The 17,138-nt window shown below is 35.8% G+C and overlaps 1 protein-coding gene across 4 annotated transcripts in view; it reads left to right on the top strand.

Moving 5' to 3' along the window:
- EXOC6B (exocyst complex component 6B) overlaps positions 1 to 17,138 on the top strand; it is a 600,442-nt gene that overhangs the window by 117,294 nt on the left and 466,010 nt on the right. For all 4 annotated transcript variants that reach the window (XM_045788250.2, XM_045788249.2, XM_045788251.2 and 1 more), the window contains one exon: positions 13,472 to 13,676. In XM_045788250.2, coding sequence (XP_045644206.2) covers positions 13,472 to 13,676 — 205 coding nt within the window. The remainder of the gene's footprint in view (positions 1 to 13,471; positions 13,677 to 17,138) is intronic.

The following is a 17,138-nucleotide window of genomic DNA, read 5'->3' as shown; positions in this document are numbered from 1 at the left end:
GTGTATGTGTATGTGTAGAGAGAGAGAGAGAGTGATTGATCTTAGGGAATTGGTTCACGTGATTACGGAGGCTGGCAAGTCGAAAATCTGCAGAGTAAGATGGTAAGCTAGGGTGTCAGGGAAGAGTAAATATTGTAACCTGAGTTCGAAGGTGGTCTCTTGGCAGAATTCCTTCTTCCTCGAGGAGTCAGTCTTTTTTCTGTTAAGTTCTTCAACTGACTAAATGAAGCCCACCTAAATTATGGAGAGTAACCTTTTTTACTCAGAGTCTACTGGTTTAAGTGTCAGTAATTTCATCTAAAAAAAAAATACCTTCATAGAAATATCCAGAGTAGTATTTGACCAAATATTTGGGTACCATGACCTTGCTAAATTGACACATGAAGTTAATCATCACAGGGGGCAAAGTGAAGATTAAGTTGAGAGGATTACTCTTCTGTGTGTTGTTTTCCTCTGGTTTTATTCCAGAAGTTTACATGAATGGTTCTCAGTCCTTGTTTTTTTGAGCTCATTCATTCAACGAAAATGAATGGAGTACTTACTATATGCTAGGCATTGTTCTTGGGGATACAGCTCTGAAGAGAACAGACAAAAAGATCTACTCTTATGGGGCTTACATACTAGTGGAGAGTTTATTTTCCTTATGCATGTAGATCTAGTTCACTCACCTTAATCCTTATAATAGTCCATTATATGATTAATTCACATTTCCCCTCTCATTTCCAGTGGTTGTTACGATTGCTGTTCACCAATATTTCTAGCTCAACCTTCTTTTGTCACACAGTAGGACTATATTTCCTAGGCTTCCTTGGGCTGTGTGACTGATAAGATGTGAGTTGATAAGATGGCTGATGCGATGTGAACAGAGGTGATGAATATTACTTTTGGGCTTAGCAGTTAATTTCTAGCTTGGTTTTCCCTTGGTTATGACAAATGGTAACTTTCAAGATGTTGGTTGAATCCCTGAGTAACTGTAATAATGAACAGAGTAACTTCCCTGCCAACCTGTTGTAGATGTATAATATGAGTAAGTTATAAATCTTTGTTTTAAGACATGGAGATTTTTGGGGTTGTTGTTACTATAGGATAACTGTCCTCACTGATACTGTGAAAGACAGTATCCAGTGTCTTTCGATTTCAGACAGTACTTGACATGTTTCCAGTTGTTTGCTGTGCAGACAGTGGTTCAATCAGTATTCTTGTTTGTGTCTCTGTTCACACATTCGAGGTTTCTTGAGAACAGTGCTCTTCAAATATTGCTCTATATACAAATCACATGGGGATTTGTTAAATGTAGATTCTGATTCAGGAGGTCTGGGCTCATTCCTGAGATTCTGCATTTCCTACCAAACTCCCAGGTAGTGCCAGTTCTGCGGGCCTAGGGTTTATGCCTAGAAGAGATCAGCTGTATGTTTATGTATTTGTTCTTACTGTGTATTATTCTCCAGAGTGAAGATTGTCAGTTTAGACTCCCACTGGCATTTTATGGGAGTCTGTTACTCCACCTCCAGGTAACATCTGTAATTGTGAGACTTTCTGGTTTTTGCCACTCTGACGGTTGTGAAATGATAGATAATTGTTCTGTGATTTCATTTCTTTGATTACTAGTGATACTGGGTTTTGGACATTTGCATTTTCTTTCATATATTTTGTCCATTTTTCTCTTAGGTTGTTTGTTGTTGTTGTTGTTCATTTATAAGAATTCATTAGATACTTTGTATACCTTTTCCTCTTATTAGGAATATCCTGCAAATATTTGCTTTCAATGCATGGCTTATCTATTAACTTTGTAAAGTTGGCACTTTTTGTTGTATAGTTGTAAATTTTGTCATTTATTTTGTGGTTTTTAAAAAAATTTATTTTTAAACATTCTCAGTACATGTAAATTAGCTATGTGTTTCCCTGAACCAGTAGAAAGTAAGCTGCTGATGTGATGCCCTGTCATCCCCAAATACTTTGGTGTAATTTCCTCACAAATAAAGACATTCTTCTGTGCAGCCACAATGCAATAAAGAATAAAAATGAACATTGATATATGAGTAGCCTCTAATCCTCACACCCAGTTCAGATTTTGCTAATTGTCTCAGTCATGTTCTTTATAGCAAAAGAATCAGTTTAAAGCATGTGCTGCATTTAGTGGTCATGTCTCTTTCTTCTTCAGCCTGGAGCTGTCCTCAGTCTTTCCTTGACTTTCATGACCTTGTCACTTTTGAAGATTACCGGCCATTTATTATGTAGAATGCCCTTCAATTTGGGTTTGTGTGATATTGCCTCATGATTACATTCACGTTATATGTCTTTGGCTGGAATATCACAGAAGTGGTGCTGTGTTCTCATTGTATCTTAGCAGGTCGCACATAAATTTGATTTATCCTATCAGTGATGATGTTCACTCTGATTCTTTTCCATTGTGAAGTTGCTCTTTTTAAAATTTGTAATTAAAAATTTTGGGGGGAGGTATTTTATAGTTATGTAAATTAATCACTTTTCATCACATTTTCACGTCAGTTTTTTTATGTCAGTGTGGATTCATGGCTTCTTATTTTATTTGATGAGTCATAATTTGTTAATATTATTTATTTTGTTGTTCAGGTTATTCTGAATGACACCAGAGTAGCCCCTTCAATCTGGCTTCTGTGTTTTAATATGTCCTCATAATTTTTTGAGTACTTTGTTACTAACAAAAGGAGAGGCTTTTCAGGTTTATCTTGTACTTTGCCTGCTGTAGCCCTGGAATCAGTCATTTCTCTAAGTAGAGATGTTACTTAGAAGCCACGATCTAAGCGCTCAGTGTACTCGTTATGACTGACTACACGGGCTTTCATTACTCTTTTTTTTTTTTTTTTAATTTTATTTATTTATTTGAGAGAGAAAGAGAGGATGAGTGGTGGGAGAGGCAGAGGAAGAGGGAGAAACAGGCTCCCTGTTGAGCAGGGAGCCACACGTGGGGCTCGATCCCAGGACTCTGGGATCATGACCTGAGCTGAAAGCAGACGCTTAACAACTGAGCCCCCCAGGCGTCCCTCATTACTCTTAATATATTTACTTATTTGGTCAGTTCCTTTTATGAAACAAATTACCTATTATTGCTGTCATTGCAACTCTTTATCTTGCTAACACCACACGCTGAGTTACAGCATACTCTGTATGCTATCCTCCTTATTCCACTTGGGCTGTAATACTCTGTAGCATGCTTCTGTCCTGCCTGAATGCCCTCCTCATCCCCGTTTGGCTCTGACATTCCATACTGGGTTACCTTTCAATATGGACATTCTCCTTACTTCACTAGGTCCCTTGCATACCATGCTGGTCTATCTCCTCCCTCCGACCCAACTGATACGGATGTTGTCATTTATTTAGGTCTTCTTTAATTTTTTTCAGCAATGTTTGTAATTTTCAGTGAATAAGTCTTACATATCTTTTGTCATATTTATCTCTAAATATTTAATGTTTTTTGATACTTCTTTTAAATGGTATTGATTTTTAAGTTTCACTTTCCAGTCATTTATTACTAATATACTATTTTATTTTTTGGATGTTTATCTTGTCTTCTGCAGCCTTCTAAGTGATGAATTACAGCAGGTTTTTGGTTTAATTCATTGAATTTTCTGTGTAGATGATCATCTTGTCTGCAAATAGGAAGTTATATTTCTTTCTTCACAATTGGGAAGCTTTCTTTTTGGTTTGTTTTTCTTGTCTTACTGAACTGGCTAGAACCGCCTATACAGTGTTGAATAGAAGTAGTGAGAACCGATATCCTTGCCCTGTTCCTGGTCTTAGGGGGAAAGTATTTCACCATTAAAGACGATGTTAGGTGTAGTTTTTTTGTATATGTCATTTATAAGGTTCAGGAAATTTCCTTCTATTTCTGGTTGTTGAAAATTTGTACCAGGAATTAATATTGTATTTGTCAAATGCTTTTTCTGTGTCAGTCGAGGTGATCATGTGTTGAAAAATTTTTTTTGCTTATTAATGTGAATTATATGACTAATTTAGTGAATGTTAAACTGAACTTGGGTTTGTGGAATAAATCCTACTTGGTCATGGTATATTATCCTTTTTATATGATGCGGTATTTGATTTGTTAAAATTTTGTTGAGGATTTTTGTATCTACGTTTATGAGGAGTATTTATCGTGGTGTTATTTTTATTTGTTTTGGTAATGTCACTGACTTCAGATTAATGCTGACCTCATAGAATACATTGGAAAGTATTCCCTCTTTGATTTTTCTGGAAGTGTTTGTATAGTGTTGGCATTATCCTCCTTAAATATTTGGTTGAATCCATCAGTGAAGCCACTTGGACCAGGAGATTTGTTTGTTTGGTTTTGGTGAGAAGGTTTTTAACTACAAATTTAATTTAAAAAATAAATACAGGGCTGTTTGCATTTTGTGTTTCTTGAGTAAATTTTGCTTATTTGTGTTTTTCAAGTAATTTGTCATGTCATCCAAGTTGTTGAATTTATTAGCAAAAATTGTACGATATTTCCTTATTATTTTAACATGTGCAGGATATATAGTAATGCTTTCTTTTTCATTACTTATGTTGATAAGTCTTTTCTCTCTCCGTCTCTCTGGTTATTCTAGCTAGAGGTTTATCAGTTTTATTAATTTTTTTCCAAAAAAGCATCTTTAGGTTTTATTGAGTTTTTCCTAATATTTTTTGTTGTCTATTTTACTGATTTCTGCTATTATCTTTAGTATTTTCTTTCTCTTACTTTACTTGGGGCTTAATTCTTCTTTTTTAGCTTTATAAGGTGGATTTTGGTTATTTTCTAATGTAGCTATTTAAAGCTCTGCATTTTTCTCTTAGTGCACTAACTGCATGTTATATGTTTTATGATTATGTGTTTTTTCCATTTATCTCAAATATTTTCTAATTTCCTTTGTGATTTTAGAAATTTAATCTGCTCATTATTTAGAAATGAATTGGATAATTTTCAAATATTAGAGGATTTTCTAGATTTAAAAAAAATTGATTTGTAATTATAGTTCATTCATTGTGTTAATAAATATAAGCGTAATTTTTTACAGTTGTTGAGACTTATTTTACTATTATTTTTTTTTACAGTATGACATGAAATTCCTGTTTTTAATAGTATTGTCATAAAGTTGCATCACAAGTACATGGTTCAGATCTGTTGAGACTTGTTGTAATGACCCAGCATATGGTCCCTTTTGGTGAAAATTTCATGTACACTTCAAAATTATGTATATTCTGTTTGAGTAGGACATTGTTCAACTGTCATTTAGATACACTTGATTGATAGTGTTGTTCAGGTTTTCCACATCCTAATGATTTTGTATTTGTCAGTTGCTGACAGGAGTGATGAGATTGTCTGTTGTGATTGTGGATTTGTAGATGTCTTTTTTCTGTTCTTTCAGTCCTTGCTGTTGTATTTTGAAGCTTTCTTATTGGGTGCGTACATATTTAGCATTGTTGTATCTTTTTGATGAGGTGTCCTATTTATTAAGGAAGGTTCCTCTTTATCTCTGGTAATATTCTTTTTAAAAAAGATATATGTTGTTGGGTATTAACGTACCCACTGCTGCTTTCTTTTTGTTTAGTTTTTACATTGTCTATTTTTTAATATCCTTTTTTGTTTAAAATATTTTTAACAGCTTTTTTGAGATATACTTTATATACTATTCAGTTCATCCATTAAAATGTATAATTCAGTGGCTCTTAGTGTGTTCACAGAGTTGTGCAACCATTACTACAATTGATTTTAGAATGCTTTTGTTCTTTTCAAAAGAAACTCTCAGCCCCTTAGCTGTCACTGCCCAATCCTCTCCTGTGTGTCCCCTGCTCCCTACATCTTGCCAGCTACTGGGAACTACTAATTTACTTTCTGTCTCTATAGATTTGCCTATTCTGGACATTTCATATAAATGGAATCCTACAACGTGTGGTTCTTTGTGACTGGCTTCTTTCATTTAACGTAACATTGTCATGATTCATCCATGTTGTACCATATTTCCGTACTTCATTTCTTTTTATTGCTGAATAATATTCCATCATGTGGATATACCACCTTTTATTTATCCATTCATCAGTTGATGAACATTTGAGTTGTTTCTAATTTTTGGCTTTTATGAATAGTGCTGCTATGAATTTTTGTTTTTAAGTTTTTTGTGTGGACATATGTTTTCAGTTCTCTTGGTTGTATACCTAGGAATGGAATTGCTGGATCATATGGTAATTCTGTGTTTAATCATTTGAGGAACTGTCAGACTGTTTTCCAAAGCAGCTATGCCATTTTACCTTCTACCATCAGCATATAAAGATTCCAAGTTTTGCAAATTCTAGTCAATACTTATTATTGTCTGTTATTTTGATTATGACCATCTTGGTGAGCGTGATATAATATCTTATTGCTCACCTTTGTTTTTGAAAAATATTTTTGAAGGATATAGAATTCTAGGTTTATAGCTTTATTAGTTACGATGTCATTTCTTTGTCTTCTCATTTATGTAGTTTCTGCTGGAGAGGTATGTGAACAGTCTTATCTTTGTCACTCTGTACTTAATGTGTTTTCTTCAGCTGTCTTAAAACTTTTGTCTGTATCATTTGTTCTTAGCAATTTGATTTTGATGCACGTTGCTGTAGGTATGTGTGTTTGCATGTGTGTATGTGTGAATTTATTCGCTTGTGGTTTGTTTAGCTGCTTGGATTTATAGCTTTATAATTTTCGTAAAATCTGGAAAATGTTCAGATACTGGTTTTCCAAACATTTTTTTCTGTCCTTTTCCCACCCTCATTCTAGGACTTCAGTTACATGTTATATTGGACAACTTCATTTAATCCCACAGGTGACTTGAGGATCTGTTCTTTTTTTTCTTCCCAGTCTTTTTTTCTCTCTGTCCTTTATATTTGATAGATTTTATTCCTGTGTTCAAGTGCACTGATCTCTCTCTTTTGCGTTGGCTAATCTTTTAATCCTATCCAGTGAAATTTTCATTTCAGATAATATATTTTTAATCTTTTAGAGTTCCATTGGGTTTTTTTAAATGTTTAATTTCTTATTATTTTTGTGTCTTTTTAAAAATACCTGTATATGGCTCTGATATTTCTTTTCATGTACGTCTTTGCTAGTTCTGTCCCTTCTGGCATTTTAGATTTCTGTTTGCAAACTGATTTTGTTTTTCCTAGTTATAGGTCAATTTTTTGGTTCTTATCATGTCTATTAATTTTGATTGGATAATGAACATTATCTTATGTTGCTGAGTGTGGATTTTGGGGAGCTGTTTTTTTCTTAAAGAGTATTGCTCTTTGGGGCGCCTGGGTGGCTCAGTCTGTTAAGCGGCTGCCTTCGGCTCAGGTCATGATCCTGGGGTCCTGGGATTGGGCCCTATATCAGGCTTCCTGCTCGGTGGAGAGCCTGCTTATCCCTCTCCCTCTGCTGCTCCCCCTTCTTGTACTCTCTCTCTCTGTCAAATAAATAAAATCTTTAGAAAAAAAAAGAGCATTGCTCTTTGGTTTGGCAAATAGTTGTTTACAGATCTGTTTGATCTTATCATACCATTATTTATTTATTTATTTATTTATTTATTTATTTATTTATTTATAGAGGGAGAGGGCAGAGGGAGAAGGAGAGAGAGAATCTTTTTTTTTTTTTTTTTTTAGATTTTATTTATTTATTTGACAGAGATAGAGACAGCCAGCAAGAGAGGGAACACAAGCAGGGGGAGTGGGAGAGGAAGAAGCAGGCTCATAGCGGAGGAGCCTGATGTGGGGCTTGATCCCATAACGCCGGGATCACGCCCTGAGCCGAAGGCAGACGCTTAACTGCTGTGCCACCCAGGCGCCCCGAGAGAGAGAATCTTAAGCAGGCTCCATTCCGGGTGTGGAGCCTGACACAGGGCTCAATCTTAAAACCCTGAGATCATGACCTGAGCTGAAATCAAGAGTCGGATGCTTAACCGGCTGAGCCACCCAGGCACCTCAAGCCCCATTTTTAATCTTTGCTAGCTGCACCTTCATTCCAGGGGTAGTTCAGAGTAGTATTCATCTACTCTGAATAATTCAGGAATCCCCAGGGACTTTTCACCAAGGTTTTTCTGCATTGTCTGAGCTCCTCGAAGTGTTTATCATATATCTTCCTGTGTCTGTCTGTCTGTCTCTCCCTCCTCTCTTTCCCTTCCCACCCTCATTCCCTCCCTTCTTTTTGCCTGTCCTTGTAGAATTTCACTTTTTCTATGCCTGGCCTAGTACTCAGCAAAGACTTAAGTAGATTCTGTGTAGGTTCTGCAGTTCTTTTTTCTGCATTGCTCCTTTCCCCCTCTTTTTGTTTGGAATTCTGCTGTACAGCCTCAAGTTGTGTCAGTTTCCCTGAACTTCGGTCTCTGACTCTAGCTCCACTAAGCTGCTGGGCTATGTTTGGGTTTTCTCTGATGATGCCCATGATCTAGAAATCACATTCAGGTAGATAATCTGGATAATTATTAAACTTAAACTCATCTTTTTTGTTTCCCTTTTTTCAGAGACCACTGAATGTCCACTATCCAAATCAGTTTTTTTTTTTTTAAAGATTTTATTTATTTATTTGACAGACAGCTAGCGAGAGAGGGAACACAAGCAGGGGGAGTGGGAGAGGAAGAAGCAGGCTCCCAGAGGAAGAGCCTGATGTGGGGCTCGATCCCATAACGCTGGGATCACGCCCTGAGCCCAAGGCAGACGCTTAACGACTGCGCCACCCAGGCACCCCTCCAAATCAGTTTTTATATATTTTAGCCAATATTCTGCTTTTTAAGATTGGGAGTTCATGTCTGTTTCTTGTTACTCCTTCATGGCTGGAAGCTTAGTTGTTTTTTTTTTTAAAGCTATAAATACTGATACTATTACTAGGTTCTGTGCTCCTTAAGGAAAGATATCTGACCATCTTTCTACCTGTAGCACATAGAAAGGATTAAATATTTGTTAGTGGTGCTCTTTGATTAGGAAAGGCACTAATATTTCCTGTGATGAAAGCTTTAATTTCATATTCTTATCGTACTTTGAATTAATAAACATTTCTCATGGGTAGTTGTGATCTGCTTTAAAAGATCACTTACTAGAATTTTAAAAATCATTATTGTGAGAGAGTTCTATACCATGGCAAGAAAGGGCCACAGTTTAATTTGACTAGAATTAACATTCCCTTCTCACAACAGCATTCAACTATGTCTAAGTTATTCTGACCTTAGTTACCCAATTTATGGGATTACTTACATGTCTCTTCCTTCCTTCTTCTTTATAGTCCCTGCTTTTGTCTCATTGACTTTTCTTCTGTTCACGTTTCTGTTAGGGAGTGTAATGATGGGGAGACCGGAGAGCTAGCACACATGCAAATGAAACTTAAGAATTTGGCTTTTGATTCAGTTTTAATAATGTTTAGAGTCTGTCAAAAATAATGTCAAAATCTGGTTTTAGATTCCCTGGCTGCTGGAAATAGAAATTTTTCTTTTCATGTCTGCTATACAGGTGTCTAGCTGGCTATCATTCTTTAACCTGTCACTGATATTAAAATACACTAGAAATTTGAATAATCTTACTGGTCTGTCAGAACATGAATATGCTGGGGAAAGGACAATGGGGAAATAAGGTGACATTCTTTGTTGCCAGGAATCACTGGGTTTTGTACTAATTAGCCTTGAAAAATGTGGAGTTATTTGACAGACCAGATGTTTTCAGCATGCAGCCATGTGTCTCGTCAGTGCATGTGCCTTGTGTCCGCAGGCAACATTGTTCGATTTTTCTCATTCTATAAACAATGTTCCAAAATATAACAAAACCCCAAAGTGTGTTTATCTTTTTGGCTTAATTTCTGGCTTTCTGTCCATTCTAAGGTTTCTCTCTAGAGGAATTACATTTTATTGCACATAGCTCTTCATACCTAATTGTAGTATAAACACCATTCTGTTTACACTAAACCATGTGAATTGTACTGTTTTTGAGTCTGTAAAATTGTAATAAAAGCAACCAATTCACATTAACTATATTTGTACTTTTATTTCTAAATGTAGGGGAAATAAATCTTTCTCCCTTCCATTTATTTGGACTAAGATTTTGATTTTTGAAACATATGAGGTAAAGACATTAAAAAAAATAAGTAAAACCAATCTCTAGTCTTTCATGTTTGTGGTACTAAGTACATTGGAGCGAGAAGAGCTTAAGTGTCTACTGTGAAATTCATTCTTAAAATCAGAATAGAGCTATCAGTTTTTTATTTATAAGATTGGAACTGAGTTTTTCCGGTACTAAATATATCATGGGAAGTATGGAAATTAGGAAACTAAAAGCTAAAAACATAAGGAAAATTATCACCCATAATGTTAATATCCAAAGGAAAAAAAATCGTGGTTAACATTTTTGTATATATTTTTCTAGTCATTTTCTGTGTACTTATGTTTGTGTGTATGCATGTATTTAGTGATATATAGCTCATACATGCACCTATAATCATTATTTATACATGTATGCATATTTATAGTTTTAAAAAATGTTATGATTATACTTGTAAGTTTTATCTTTTTCAATAGCTTTTACTCAACAATATTGTAAACATTTTGCTGTCTTTTACTACATGGATGTATCATGATGTATTTAGCCAATTCTTTGTTATCAGACACCTAAGTTAGTTTTTTATTGACTAATATAAATACCTACAATTCAAGAGGCTTATATACTTTTGTAAATCTAATATTTCTTTTTGGAAATGCAGATGGTTAGAATGCTTGTTTTGGTAAAATTCTTGAGTGAAAACTTGTATCATTAATACAAATTTGTTTACCAGCAGGCAGTGAATTCTTATTTCTTGAAACCCATGATAATATTACCCATTATCTTTTAAGAAATCTTTGGGAGTTTGAGTGACAAAATCATGTTTTTGATTTGCATTTTTTCACATATCTGTTCAACTCTTCCTCCCCATATATTGGCCTTTTTTATGTTCTTTTGTGACTTTTCTTTGTTCATTGTTTTTTTAAAAAAAAACATGTTTATATGTTGTAAATAATCTTTACCAAGTTTTTGTTTCTTCTTTATTCTTATTATATTTTTTAATGTATAACTTATTTTGTTTTTACTTTGTCAACCTTATCAATTTTAGTTTTATGCATTCTCTTATGCTTACGGGAGCTTTCCCTATCAAATAAATACTGTCCCCTTTACTATTGCATTACCAGCAATATTTACTTTCGCATAACCAGCAATATTTCTTTTCTTAAAATCTATTATATCTGATATTAATGTAGCCACTCCAACATTTTTATGGTTACTTTTTGCATGGTATATCTTAATCCATCTTTTACTTTTACCTATTTGTATCTTTGAATCTAAAGTGTGTTTCTTGTCGAAGACATGTAATTGGATCATGCTTTTTAAATCCTGTCTGACATTGTACCTTTTGATTGGAGTGTTTATTAGTCCACTTACATTTAACGTAATAATTAATATGGTTGGATTTTACTCTTTTTTTCTGTTTTTCATGTCTTTTTTTTATCCTTTACTCTCTTTTTTGTATTAAATATATTGTAGTGTACTGTTTTAATTCCTTGGTTGATTTTTTTAAAGACATATTTTGAGTTATTTTCTTAGAGGCTGCTCTATGGATTATAATCTGTATCTTAGTGTATCAGTCTGCTTTAGGTCAATGCTGATGTAGTTTTGGTAGAATATATAGTAGTGGTTTTGCTTCAACTTAGCTCCATTTCTTTCTTCCTTTTTTGTGCAATTTTGTCATATATCTATATATTTTATAAACCCAGCAATACAGTATTATAATAATTTCTTTTTTTTTTTTTTTTTAAGATTTTATTTATTTATTTGACAGAGACAGCCAGTGAGAGAGGGAACACAAGCAGGGGGAGTGGGAGAGGAAGAAGCAGGCTCCCAGGGAAGCAGGGAGCCCGATGTGGGGCTCGATCCCAGGACCCTGGGATCACGCCCTGGGCTGAAGGCAGATGCTTAACGACTGAGCCACCCAGGCGCCCCTATAATCATTTCTATTGAAGTGTTTCTTTTAGTGAAATTAAAAGAAGAGAAAGAAATATTTAGTCTTTTATATTTCACATATATTTACTATTTCTTATGCTCTTTATTTCTTTCTGTGGATTCAACTTAGTTTCTGTTGTCATTTCCTTTCTGGCTTCCTTTAGGATTTTTGTTTAAGGCAGATCGGGTAGCAAGGAATTCTCGGTCCTTGTTTATCAGGAAATGTATTTATTTCATTTTCATTTTTAAAGGATAGTCATCAGCTAAAGATTGGTCCAAGGTTTGTGCTCAATCAAACTTGAGCTAGAAGGGTTTCCACCCTTTGTCAGTGAATTTGTGTGTGAGCTATGGAACACATTAAAAATTCAGGCAGTTTTCAAAACAGCCTAAGCTTTTAACTCTTTGCCAGGGCGTCTACTATGTGTGTGCCTGCTGCCTCCTAGTCAGCCAGGGATGTGTGGAGTGCTTAGGCCTTCACGGGTGTCTTACTGCACGCGTACACAGACTCAGTCAGCTAGGGATGTGCAAAGAGCTATTGGGCCCTTCTGTGGGTCTCTTATTTCCATACTTCCCTGTTAAATTTCTGGTTAGTCTTCTAATTTACCCTTTGACCCAACCCAGACTAACTTCAGGCCAGGAGAGCTGGAGTATTTCCCTGTTTATTTGTTTGTCCTCCCTCCCTCCCTCCCTCCCTCCCTCCCTCCCTCCCTCCCTCCCTTCCTCCCTCCCTCCCTCCCTCCCTCCCTTCCTCCCTCCCTCCCTCCCTCCCTTCCTTCCTTCCTTCCTTCCTTCCTTCCTTCCTTCCTTCCTTCCTTCCTTCCTTCCTTCCTTCTTTCATCTGGAGTTTTCTATTTTTCCTAAATAACGCCAGTCACATTGGCTTCTAATGGCGGGGAAGCTGCTGGTTTTCATGACAAGCCAATGTAACCAGTGGGAGGGAGCAGGAACGGAGGGTGGGTGGAGTTGGAGGGTCGATGGAGGTAGCCCCAGGCAAGAACACCACAGAGTTCCATTGTTCAGCAGTTTTCATGAATAAACACTTTTCAGTTTGTTCTCCTTTGGTCTATTTCCAGAGCCCTGAAATGGTTGTTTAGTTTATATTTGTTTTTTGGGTAGAAGATTTGCTAAGCTCTTCCCTGTGCCATACTTGGAAGTTTAGACTTAGGTATTTTATTTTATAGGCTGATTGTTTTGGCATTGATATGATCATTCTGTATTTTCTTTTATTTTTTTGTATAATGAATAAAATTGCAGGATTTTAAAAGTTTTCTCTATTCTTGGAATAAAATCTTTTTCAGTTGTAATTTATTAAGCCTTTTAATGCATATATTAATTTTGAATTTGACATTTTTTCATTGATGTTTTTATTGAAACTTAATACTGGATTTGGCTTAATGTGCGATGAAAACTAATTCGGCTAGAAATTTTACCTGAGGAATACATCTGTGTCCCTAAAGAAGACTGAGTTGAACTAAAGGTGATACAATTCCTTTTACAGGCATTATCCTGCACTGAAAACTCTGGAACATCTAGAGCATACCTATCTGCCTCAAGTAAGCCACTATCGATTCTGCAAGGTGATGGTGGACAACATCCCCAAGCTTCGAGAAGAGATTAAGGATGTTTCTATGTCTGATCTCAAAGACTTTCTGGAGAGTATCCGCAAACATTCAGACAAAATTGGAGAGACTGCCATGAAGCAAGTAGGTCTTGGGTTTATGATAGGCTGGCCAATGACTTCGCTAGTGTTCTGTTAAACATGGGTTTCTCTCTGCTAAGTGTCTTAATTGTTTCATGTCATCTTAGGGAAGTCCTTCCTCTTCATGGGAACACATGATTAAAAGATGTGTTTTATTTTTTTAACAGAGCAATGAATTATTTACTAGTATATTGCCTTGCTCTGTGGATGTTCAGTAAATATGGATCGCTTGTGATGGTTATATAGGGACTTTAAAGAGGGTTTTCTGTTTTTTGAATATTTTCCTTGACTTTGGATATGATTTGAAGCCCAAGATTTTAAAAGGTCTCTTTCTAGGTAATGAGCTAACTTGTGCTGTAGGTGCCTTTGGTTGACTACTTATTATGTAAGCAAGCTATCATGTTATTTATAAATATTTCTGTAATTGTTATTTCTGGTATCATTGGGTATCAATGAAGAAAGGCCTTTTGGGAAATAATGTGAATTATGATCACAGAAAGGGATTTATTTACAGTTTATAAGTTAACAAATGTGTTAGAAATTTTTAGGTTTTTTTTTTTCTTTTAATATATTCATCTCTAAGTAAATGAAAGCCACCAAGGAATGTCTCGATTTCTTTCTCGTCATTTTGAATAAAAGAGCACTAATGATTTGCAGTGCTGCTTGCTCTTGAAATTTAAATCACATTGATTTTATTAAAATATCTCAGGATATCTTATGATGTAACCTACAACAACAAATAGAAGACTTGGTTGTTTATGGAAAGTGTTGTTTGGTTCTACAAACAACTATGTTCTTGAAGAAGTCATTTGTAGTTCTTATCATTCTGGGAAGAAGGAGGGAACACATCATATTTTTGGTCTCAGCAAGTCTTGGTAATTTTTCAAATGTCTGATTCTGCAAAAGAAATTTGCCTGTTGGAAATTCCTTTCCTAAAGCAATGCAGATATTCTTTTCTCCTCTCTTTTAAATTTTGTCAGCGTTTATGATGGAGAACGTTTAAAACTAGTTGATGATAAACCTGATGGAAATAATCATATCAGGTCATTTTTTAGTGGTAAAGAAACAAAATTAATCAGTGAAAATGTATGTTTGTATTACTGGGTATATATTTTGAGTACAGGAGTGAAGGTATTCTGCAAGACAAGTATCTATTGTGTTTGACAAGTTTTTTCTAAACTTTCAAAAATAGGAGAGTATAGTACAGAGTCTCTGTGGAAGCATTCTTTTTTAAAGTTGCCTTTTTTTTTAGGCCTCTGCTTGAGAAATTAACTTCAGTTCCTTTTTGGTGAAAAAGAGGATTCCATGGAAATACTGCTATTTCACTTAATGTGGATTATCTGATTTTACCTCTTAATTGTCTAAAGAAATTCAGGCCCAGGGCTGGGAAGTGACTCGCTCAAGTTCAGACAGCTTGTAAAGGTCAGATCCTGTAGTAGAATTCAGGTTAGATTAAGGTGAATTTGCCTACTGTGGCACTCAGTCTGTGGAAACTACTAGCTATTTGGTATATATGTGTCATAAAAGAACTGAAGAAAACCGTTGTGGATTCAGGCCTTTTAATTAACTGATAACCCTTCCTTCCTCCTATAAAATTTCATAGCAAGTATAGCTCATATTGCATGTATTGTTATCCTGTGCTGTGTTAGTTGAGATCTTTGAATAAAAATATCTTAACGCATTTTAAGATCTGTAGTACCTAAAAAGTCAAGAAAATGGGAGGGAGAGAAATTACCATATACTTTGTACATTGTAGTTCTTCAATAAGTATCTGTTTGAATTCATGGTTGTTGGAAAAGAGGGAAAGGATATGATTTATTTTTCGCTTATGTCAAGCCCCAAATGGTGTTTCTGATTTGTGATGGTTTTCTTCGCATTGGTCATTTAGGGAAGCTTTCCATTGTGTGGCTCTGCCATTTTCATGTGGTTTTGAAGGATGCTGCAGGAGGAGAAAGGTCAGGGAGTAGTGCATGTGGGAGAGCTTTTAAGGACTAGTCATGAATGCAACATATTATCACTTCTACTCACACTTCATTGGCCAGAACCTAATTAGTTGGCTCTACTGACCTGCAAGGGAGGCCGAGAAAATAAAATGTCACTCTGTCATTAAGAGGAGAAGGACTCAGGTTTGGTGAATAGTAGCTAGTCTCTGGCACAGTCTACCCTTTGGCCATCAAATATCTCTTCACTTTTCCTCTTGTCCCTAGAACACACTTGCTCCTTCCCAAGGAAGGTAACCCAATATCCCATCTAGTTACTACATCCATTTCAAAGTCTGGTATCTTCCAGGGATGCTTAAAACTCTCCATCAGATCCAGAGGAGCCTCCAGATCCAGATGGGCTGCTGACCAAGAAAGAAGATAAGTTATCTACACCTGTATTCCCTCCCACCTCCAATGAAGAAGCTAGAATAAAATAACTGTAACAAAAACTTGCATTTAGAAAAGGGAATAGTGGGAGACGCACAGTATTTCCTGCTTCATAAACAAATCATGTAATCCTTTTGGGCCATCATTGGAGAATCCTTTTGCCTTAGTAAGTGGGTCTTTCTTGCTTAGATGTGAACTCTCTGAGAGGAACTCCTTTGCCTATAGTTCTCCCGGGCTCCTGGTCGCGCTCTGTTTTTTCTTTCTCTATATTTTCTTTTTCAGAAAGAAGTGGGTGCTGGGGAATATACCTTCCTTAGATCTCTCTCTCTCACTCTCTCTTTGTCTCTCATTTTCTTTCTCTCTTTATGGTTCTAGATATCTACACTTATATCTATATCTATACACATACACTCCCCCTATACATATATATTTGTAGGTGTGTATCTTTGACTGCTTGCTTTCTGCTTCTGCAAGTTTAGGGACCCAAGGGTTGTTTTATATCTCTGAACAGCCACAGGTTTATTTAGTCGAGCTTTGTGGTTTGGGGACATTATAGTTACCTCAGAACTTAGGAGGCCTCTGATCTGTTTCTTTCCCATAGGTTCTGTGTGGACACCAGACCCAGTGTTCTCTTCTAGCTATAATTTTGAGGAATAGGTTTTTTTTTTTTTTTTCCTTCCCCCCAGTTTGTGAAGGTAGGCCTTGCCTCATGCCTTTCTTACTTTAATGGCCCTACTTTGAGGCTGTATGAAATAATGGGTAAGAGGACCACATCTGAATCTGATCTTTGCTTCAGGATTGAGTCACTTTATTCAACCAGAAGTATTCTTTGGAATTTATTGCTCAAACCTTTACCATTCTTTTACCGTTGGGATTCTATATGCGTTCAGCTTTCTAACCCTCTGAGGCCTGAGTGTCTGGACTTCTTCTATTTCCTATAATTTCATTTAGCAAGCCAGCAACTTCTTTTTTGTGCCTATCTCTTTTCTGTAACACCTTGCTAGAAACAGAAAGGAAATGCCGATAATATGCTATAACTCCGACTCTCCATTCAGCTACAGAGCTACAGGCCCCATAGGCATGTGGTGTGCCTTTTC

Source organism: Ursus americanus, chromosome 7 (genome assembly GCF_024610735.1).
Source record: "Ursus americanus isolate L20-20 chromosome 7, mUrsAme1.1.p, whole genome shotgun sequence".
Taxonomy (NCBI): Eukaryota; Metazoa; Chordata; class Mammalia; order Carnivora; family Ursidae; genus Ursus; species Ursus americanus.
Note: the sequence above shows the minus strand (reverse complement) of the source record. Positions and strands in the feature narration are given on the sequence as shown.